Below are 8963 nucleotides of genomic sequence, written 5' to 3' on the forward strand. Positions count from 1 at the left end.
AAAGACAAGTCTGCCTACAGTCTCAGGTTTTAAAGCTGCCCTGTGATAGCTGATAAGCTTCTTGAATCACTCATTTTGCAGTGCTAATGAGAAGCATGTCTTTTGCAATGCAATATGTAATTGCATTTGTGATGTCTTTGTGTTTTTTTTGTCGTAAGGCACAGTGCTGGAAATGCTGATACAATCGTTTGCTGCTGGGTAGTCGCTTGTCGAGGTTCCACTAACAACACTCGTTGTTCTCTTTCTAACAGGTGATATTGTTTCAAACGATGAAACAGGTTTGTGGTGTTGCCTGTCTTTGATGGCACGTGTCTTCGGCACAGTTTGCAGTGCATGCTGCTCTGTTTTTGTCGGATTGTAAATAGCCAAAATATGTTCAAATTACTTCAGTTGAGTGACCTTTCTTGTCGACGATGTCTTCGTCCTTCGAGCTGGTCATGGACACTGCTTTTTCTCATTTCGCTTGTTTTGCTTATTCCGTGCCAACTACAAGTCTGTCAGCCACTGTGTCTGTAAACAATACCACGCGTTGGCCTGAATTTATCCCTCTCACCGTGCAACCTAGCTGCGCAACACATACCTCCATTTCTACTGGCAGTTCGTGATTCATTTCTGTGCTGGTATCTGTAGAGTTTAAAAGTAATAACAAGCCGGTAGGTGGTTTCAGATTTTAATAAAGGACACTAGGCACAGGCTCCATCAAGCATGCGGTCCAAAAGCCACAACCCCAGCAACAGCCAAGTCACTTCTCCTTTTTCCTTCTTCCTATCGTGTACTAGCTCACAGCACCACCTTGTGGTACAATGTAGAATAGAACACTTACTAACTGGACACAACACTATCTAAGCATGGAAATTAATTATTTTGAAACTATGTTATATTTATATCGAGGAAAATTATATCGTGATAATTATTGTTATCGTTTTATCGCCCAGCACTACAGTTACAACTATTAATTACAAAAGGGGATGGAAAAGGAAAAGCATTTTAATTGACTTTGATTGACTATTACAAGCAGGGCTAACGTTTCCTAACTAGACCAAGATGTCAATAAAAATGTATGCCTGGTTTCTTGAGACAGACTTTTTCTTTTAAGTGAGTTCGTACGGGGGGGGAGGGGGGGGGGGGGTGGCGATACACCAGGGTGATGCTGCGGGCAACCCAGAAAATAGGCTAAGTAGTTATGTTGTTGTGGGGTTTTTTTAATATTTCGAAATAAGAGTGTTAAAATAGTACTAGTAAAAAATAGAAAAAGTTAAAATTTTTGATTTTTTCTCTTCCCTCATTTGGGGCGCCCCTATGGATGGATGGCCCCCTAGCATTCGCCTACACCGCCTATGCCAAGGGCCGGCCCCGGTCCGTGCTTCCTGAAGGCTGTCATTTTACATTATTGTCTTAGTTTCTGGAAGGTTTCTTGGCTTAGCAAACTGAGCGCTGATGCAATTAACTCTCTCTGCATGTAACTAATCAGTCTGTGTATAACAATGATCCATCATTTTACACTTCATTGCCATGGTAACATCAGCCGTGTCTCAGCTGCAACGCTAGTCCCTCAAACCCCCCTCCATTCTGCCTCACCCATTCTCTGCCTCACACTGCTGTCAATCACTAGTGGATGGAGCTCATTCATATACCTTTCAAAAGATTTAAAACTGAGATTTAGATATAAATATTTATAGTTGCAGTTAAGGAAAAATGAATATATCAAATTTAATATTAAAGATTTCCATATTATAAAGCTACATATTACATATATAAAGTAAATATTTATTTTCAGGGTCCAGTTTAAATTTAGTTTAAATTATATATTTAATAAGCACTTATATCTTACACTAAAAACCTTACTACAAACAAAGCAGGACTTTGTAAGATGGTCAACATAGCCAATCTCTTTGGCCGGCCGGGTCACTAGGATAAAAATGACAGTCCTACCTCGCTTTATTTATCTGTTTCAATTGATTCCTCTCTTTTTACCAAAATCATTGTTTAGAGTACTAGATAGTCACATTTCAACTTTTATTTGGAAGAATTCCAGCCCACGAGCGAAAAAAAAAACGCTTTTGGAGATGCCCAAGGCTGCGGGTGGCCTGGGGCTGCCTAACTTTATGTACTATTATTGGGCATCCAACATTTCTAAATTTACATATTGGCTCTCTGCAATAAAAGATAAACATGGCCCAACCTGAGCTCTTGCCGAACTCAACTCTAATCCTGTGTCCTCTCCACTTTCCACACTAAGTGCTCCTTTAACCAAAGAATTTCTCAGCCATGTAAACCGGTAATCAAAAACTCTCTCAAAATTTTGCAGCAATTTAGCGCACATTTCGATCTGTATCGAGCAGGCAGATTTATGCCCCTGACCAACAACCACCTTTTCCCACCTTCGCAAGCTGATGGTACATTCCGAATATGGCACAACAATGGTCTGATCTTTTTTTCAGATTTGTTTCTAGATAACACATTTGCCACATTTGAGATACTGCAAAATGATTACAATATACTGAAGTCCCACTTCTTCAGGTACCTGCAGGCTCGCAGCTTTGCAGGAGAACACTATCCTTTTCCCCATTTACCACCAAAAGACTTGATAGATAAATTATTGGCACGAGATCCATATGCAAGGGGTAATGTCTCTTCAATATACGCTGTTATTCATGAAAATAGTTTACCTTCCCTGGACAAAAAGGAAAACAGCCTGGAAACAGGATTTAAACATTGAGCTCCCAGTAGAATCTTGGCAGGGCAGTCTGGAGTGTATCCACACCTCCTCATTCTGTGTAGGACACTGTCTTATACAATTCAAAATATTATACCGTTTACACGTCTCTAATGAAAGATTACCCAGAATATATCCTAATGCCGACCCAAACTGTTCGAGGTGCCACCAGAGCCCAGCAACACTGGGTCACATGTTTTGGACTTGCCCAACTTTGAATATATTTTGGAGTTGTATATTTGAGGCTTTCTCTTTCACATGTGATAAAACCCTCATCCGATTACTACCATTTCTGGAGTTTCTGAGGGGAGGGTGTGTGTGTGTGTGTGTGTCTGTGTGTGTGTGTGTGGGGGGGGGGGGGGGGGGGGCAGGTATTACTACATCCCAGTTTAACGCTATAGCATTTGCCTCACTCAAAGCTCGATGACTCATTTTACTACACTGGAAGTCAAATAAGCCCCCCTCACTTCTACACTGGGTTAAGCAGGTGCTCTCCTTAATTCCTTTCGAAAAACTTAGCATGTAGCAGAGGGAAGTCCGACATAAAATTTAAGGCCACATGGTCTCCTTTTATGGAATTTGCAAAGACCTTATCTTTTCAATTCCCCCCGCTTTATTTATCTATTTATTTACTTATCTGATTCTCTTTAAGACAATTGTTATCAATGTAGGTACAGTGCCATCCACAGACAGATTCGTCCATTTTATTCGTTCAACCTTTACGGACAGTAATGCGTAAATCGCATTTAATGTGAAACGCGGAAGTGATGTTGTAGTATTACGACCTCTCACCCCACCAATGACAGCTACAATAAACAGGAAATGCCCCCCTGCAGCGATGCTAGTAAAAACCGCGTTCATTCCTTTGCTCCCTCTCTCGCTGTGTATGTCCGAAGACGGACATACTCTCTTCCTGCGCAAGTCCGAAGAAGACCGACGCATCACGGAAAGCACATTCTCCAAGCTAGCGACGAATTGCTAGCGGAGATCAATAACGCAAGAGCCGAGTTTCAGCGCCAGCGATCAGAGCAGCGCGAACTTGTTACTAGCCGGAGACAAAGTTGCGACCGGATCCACCTCAATGCGTCTCCCGAAAGAAACCCTCATCCAAACCGAACCAGACCAGCCCTGGCTCCCCGACGACGGAACCGCCAGCGAAACTATCCACGGAACCGCAAGATTTGGACCTCATGAGCTACAGTAGGCTGTTAGCTCTGGGCATAGGGCTTTGCATAGCTAAACACCCGATTGTTAGTTACACTGATGAATGTTGTACATCCGTGTGTTTCTGATCATTACGAGTAATGTAACGAGCCATGTTTCGTTGTTCCTAACTGATCTGTCACACACTATTCACCGCGCAGCGTTAGTTAAGATACCACACAGAGATGTAGGGTCTTTGCATGCGTATCGTCTTACTAACCCCTGGTACCTTCTTTTATTCCGCACAGAATAACCTCGCAGTTATCAATCGTCCGAACATATCCTGTACCAGACAGACGTTATGTTCGCTCACACATGCACACAGGCAACTCAAACTCGCCGCCACACGCATGCTCCTTTGTTCTCTTTGAACACGTGTGTTCAGCGAGCACTAGCACGACTCAGAACAAAGGAACACACACCCTATGACACGCTCACACATTTGCGCAAGACATTCACTCATACCTACACATAAGTGTAAATAATACAAATGCCTCACTCATATTGTATATAAATGTACTGCATTACTACTTCGGTTTTATATTTCAATAAATTCATTATTTTTCCAAGGTTGTGTTGTATGTTAGACGTGGAATGAATATCGCCAACCTCTGCTGATCAGAATTCTAAAGACCTTCACCTCTTAGTTAAATCATCAGTGTTATTTGTTTAGTTAGCTAAATAGATAATACTGTGATTTGATTAAGATTAACTATTGATGTGGTAATTTCGATTATGATTATTATTTTAATTATTAATTGAACTTCCAAATTAATAGTTAAGTATATTTTATGAGACTGATATCAGTCTTAAATTAGTATATTTTATTTTAACCACTATGGTAGATGCCATATTCTGTATGGCACCTCCATGTGTTTAATTTAATTATCACCAATATAATTGATACATCATGTAAGGATATTCCTTACACGTAAGTGGTACCCCTCTTTAATTGTAGGCATTGTCCCTACATAATTGGCATTGCCCTTGTGAGGAAGACGTAACTTCCCCCTACATCAGGGTGGGGTGAATGATAGTTTTGTTAAGAGGGCCAAAAACCTGTGTCCCCTATGCAGATATGTGTATTAGGCTAACTTTTTATTGATATAGAGTTTACATTCAGAAGTTCCTGCTCTATCTTCACCATAAGCCACTTCCAGCTGGGCTCTTATGTCTGATTGATTGGATGTAGGTTCAGTATACAGGATGCCCATAGGAGCCCATCTTTTTCTCAGAAGTAATACCAGAATTATTTTGTCTCCTTTTTCTTTCGCTGTAAATGTATGTTCTGTGTGGTTCAGTCATTCTTACAGTGCACTAGGTCCCATTGCCTAGACTTGAAAAAGACTTGAAAATGTTTTTGATTTGTGCTGTACATTTATCGCCCCATAAAAAGTGTAATTCCTTGGATGTAACAACCAATCTTTCTGACATTAAATAATTTAACTTGGTTTCTAAGGATATAGTGTTCATCATTTTTAAACAGATTTTTTTTCATTTCATGTTTTATATTCCCACTTAGTAAGAGGTATGAATAAATATGGAGGGTAATGTCAGTCATTACATTGACTGAACTGTAATACAGAGTCATCTGTTCTAAAAGTAAACATTTATTTCCATTTTTATATTATTGTAGTTGCATGTATATCCTTACATTTTTGGTGTGAGTGTTTCTCTGATGAATGCCCTGCTCCTCCTTGGCTGTAATGTTGCTGAAATAAAAGCAGCTGCACTTGGTAGTGGTTGGCTACAGAAATGGGCAAATGTGGGTTTGGAGGCTAGAGAAAGTATGTTTGTAAGTTTCATCCCAAATCCAGGAGCCGACTGCACTAATTACCTCTAAAAAGGAAGTGCTGGTGTTGACAGCAGCCATAGCAGCAGAGAAGACCATGGCACCCATGCAGTAAAACAGTCTGCCAATGAAGACAAACTCAATATGGGGAGCCTTTCAGTGGCTGCACCTACTTTTAACTGTAATAATATCAGCGCCTGGTGAAAACAGAGTAACTAACCTGGCATCATGGCTCAGATTAATATTATATATACATAATATAAGCACTTGATGAATACAGAGTAACTAACCTGGCAGCTATTTTTAAAGAAAAGTTGCTGTTCTGTTGCACACACAGTGATGCATTAAAAGCAATTTGTGCAGCTGTTTTAACATTAATTTGCAAGATGGTAAAATACTGATTCTGATGATACTGAAGTATATTTTGCTAAATTCTTCCTCAGCCAGCAGATATGTTTTGCTGCTGCAATGTGTGAATCTGTTAGTTTGCTTCCTCTGTTAGTGTTTCTATTGGTTGGAGTTTCTCTTTCCTCTGCCATGCCTTTGCTTGTTCACTAACCGTTATCTTACACAATCTATCATGGGAGATGCTTCACAGAGGTACATTCACGGGTGCCATTTGCATAAGGCATTTAGATGATCACTCTCATAAATACCCCCAATGGGAAGTTAGCACATGTCATGCACTGTAAGTACAGCATTATTACTACAGTGTATACGCATGCTGTGTGAATGGGGGTTTTAGAGTGGATGGTATAGTGTTACTCACCTGTGATGTGAAACTCTGTCTCCTTCTCCAGGCTGCGTTGCTGCAGTTGAACTCGACAGGTGACCCTCTTGGTGTCTCTGTCCTGTATAATGATGCGTCGTCTCACGATTAGGAGATCCATACTGTCTCTGTGTGTCTCTGTAGGTCCAGCAGGGAGACTGTGTCCCTCACTGTCCAGCCAGATGAGTTCAGGCTGAAGATCCCAGCCTTTAGATTCACACAGCAGGCCGATCCCCCATTCTCTGTGTCCCTCCATGGAGATCAGTGGCTCAGTTCCTACAGAGACACAGACTCAGAGGTTACAGCACATAATCTATAATCATTTAATGATCTTTCTCTTAATGCTGCATAAAAATATGCATAAGGATTATTCAGTTTTAAAATAATAATAATAAGAATAAAACACTCTATTTACACAGCAACTTTCATACAACATTTTGCAGCTCAAGTGCTTAACATAGCCCTAGAATAATGCAAGATATCAAAAAATCAAGAGAGAGTGGATTACAACAAACCAGACATAGTAAAAATAAGTTATTTTAAAAACAAAAATGAGTAGAATACTGATATAATAAAGATAAATAACAACCAATGAGATCATATTATTAATAAAAGCAGATAAAAACCAAAATAAGATGAGGTCATCCAAAAGCAATCTTAAAAAAGTGTGTTCAGTTTTTCAGAGTGCTCTGAAGTATAGAGGTGTAAGAGCTGAATGCCTCTCCTATTCACTTTAGATTTACATGTGGAACATGATTTGAGTAAGTGATTTGGTGGGTAATCAGCTATGTATTGAGCTGGTGCAACATTCTGTGCTTCTAATATCAATAAAAAACCTTAAAATCAATTCTAAACCTGAATGATTTGTGTTGTGCAGGAAGAGCACTGACCTCTTACTTCCACTTTAACCGAAGCATCGTCATACCACTGCAGAGACTGAATGAAACATTTATACCGTCCTTCATCAGAGGCTCGTACTCCTGCCAGTCTTAGTGAAGTGTTGCCTTTCTTCAGCTCCTCTGGGAACAGTGCTGTCCTTCCTCTGTACGATGGGATCTGATCCTCATTTCTAATCTCTTGCTCCTGGTAAAGATGCACCAGTCTGTCTGTGGAGTCAGGTCTGAACCACTCCACACGCATGTCCTCAGCGCTGATGTTGGGATTCAGGTAACAGGGCAGAACAACATCTTCAGCAACATCAGCAACAACAGGATGAGCTGGACCAAAAACCTGGAACATCTCTGCAGAAAGCAACACAGACTGAGAGACTGCAGCTGGACCAACAGCACAGACCCCACATTCTGTGACAGACACATGCTTTAGATGTCAGTATTGCAGTGAGAGTGCAGGTGAAGATGTGCTGCTGTGTCAGACACACACTTTAGACGTCAGTACTGCAGTCAGTGAGAGTGCAGGTGAAGATGTGTGGCAGTGTAGCATAGTGGTTAAGGAGCAGGACTCGTAACCGAAAGGTTGCAGGTTCGATCTGCTGCTGTACCCTTGGGCAAGGTACTTAACCCACAATTGCCTCAGTAAATATCCAGCTGTATAAATGGATAACATTGTAAAGAACTGTAACCTATGTAAGTCGCTTTGGATAAAAGCGTCTGCTAAATGAAGAAATGTAAATGTACCTGGTCTAGAGACAGAAGTCTGGTGGAGGAACAGGAGAATTAAACACAGGTACTGTGACCCATCGCCCTTCATCTCTGGAAGACACAATGGCATGGAGATTATGCATATTATATTGTGATTTGTTTTGTGTGAGAACAGGACCCTAATGTAGGACAGTAGAGAAACACTAATATAGTGAAGATTGATGGTTTGACATCATGTTTAAAAAGCTAATCATCAATTTCAGTATCACTCTGTTGTAACTACATAATTATCAATTTCTCATGAACACTCTTGCAGTTCTCAGAGGAAAAACCTTTATCAAGAATATAAAGGTCTGTAGTTCAACAAATTGATTTTGTAACTTACAATGTGATGTAAAACCATCTGTAATAAAGATGTAGCCTGGCAACTATTTGTTTGATTCAGCCGTTCTACTTTTTGTTGTGCTGTTTAATACTGAAGCCCACAGAGTGTCTACCTGGCTGCTATTCTAGAATGTTCCCCCTAAATGAAGCCCACAGTGTTGTATCTGCCTGCTTCTCTAGAAGGTTCCCCTCACTGAAGCTCACAGTGTGTGCTGCATTACCTGTCTGGTGTTCTGATAAAGTGACAGGTGTTCTTACCTGATCTCAGTCTGTCACTCAGCAGCTGTGCTGGGGCTCCAGATGTTCTCTTTTATGCTGGACCAGTTGAGACTCTTGACACAGAATGGACACTTTTCAATACTGAGGGTAAGAACACACAGACAGACCCTCCATCTGACTGGCAGCTCTCTGCTATTGGAGAGTAATATGGAATGCTGAAACAAGTTCAGTTTTTACTTTCATTTTTTAAATTCACACCTGACCTGTTATACCACATACCAA

The 8963-nt window shown here is 40.7% G+C and overlaps 1 protein-coding gene across 1 annotated transcript; it reads right to left on the reverse strand.

The window, feature by feature from the left end:
* Nucleotides 1-3739: 3739 nt before the first annotated feature.
* Nucleotides 3740-7719, reverse strand: LOC118778897 (butyrophilin subfamily 1 member A1-like). Its single transcript, XM_036530681.1, has 4 exons — nt 7371-7719; nt 6481-6756; nt 4149-4202; nt 3740-3876 (listed from the first exon to the last, which is right to left on the reverse strand). The coding sequence occupies exons 1-4, from the start codon at nt 7717-7719 to the stop codon at nt 3740-3742; spliced, it is 816 nt and encodes a 271-aa protein (XP_036386574.1).
* Between the last annotated feature and the right edge of the window lie 1244 nt (nt 7720-8963).

This window comes from Megalops cyprinoides, chromosome 6, assembly GCF_013368585.1.
Source record: "Megalops cyprinoides isolate fMegCyp1 chromosome 6, fMegCyp1.pri, whole genome shotgun sequence".
Lineage (NCBI taxonomy): Eukaryota > Metazoa > Chordata > Actinopteri > Elopiformes > Megalopidae > Megalops > Megalops cyprinoides.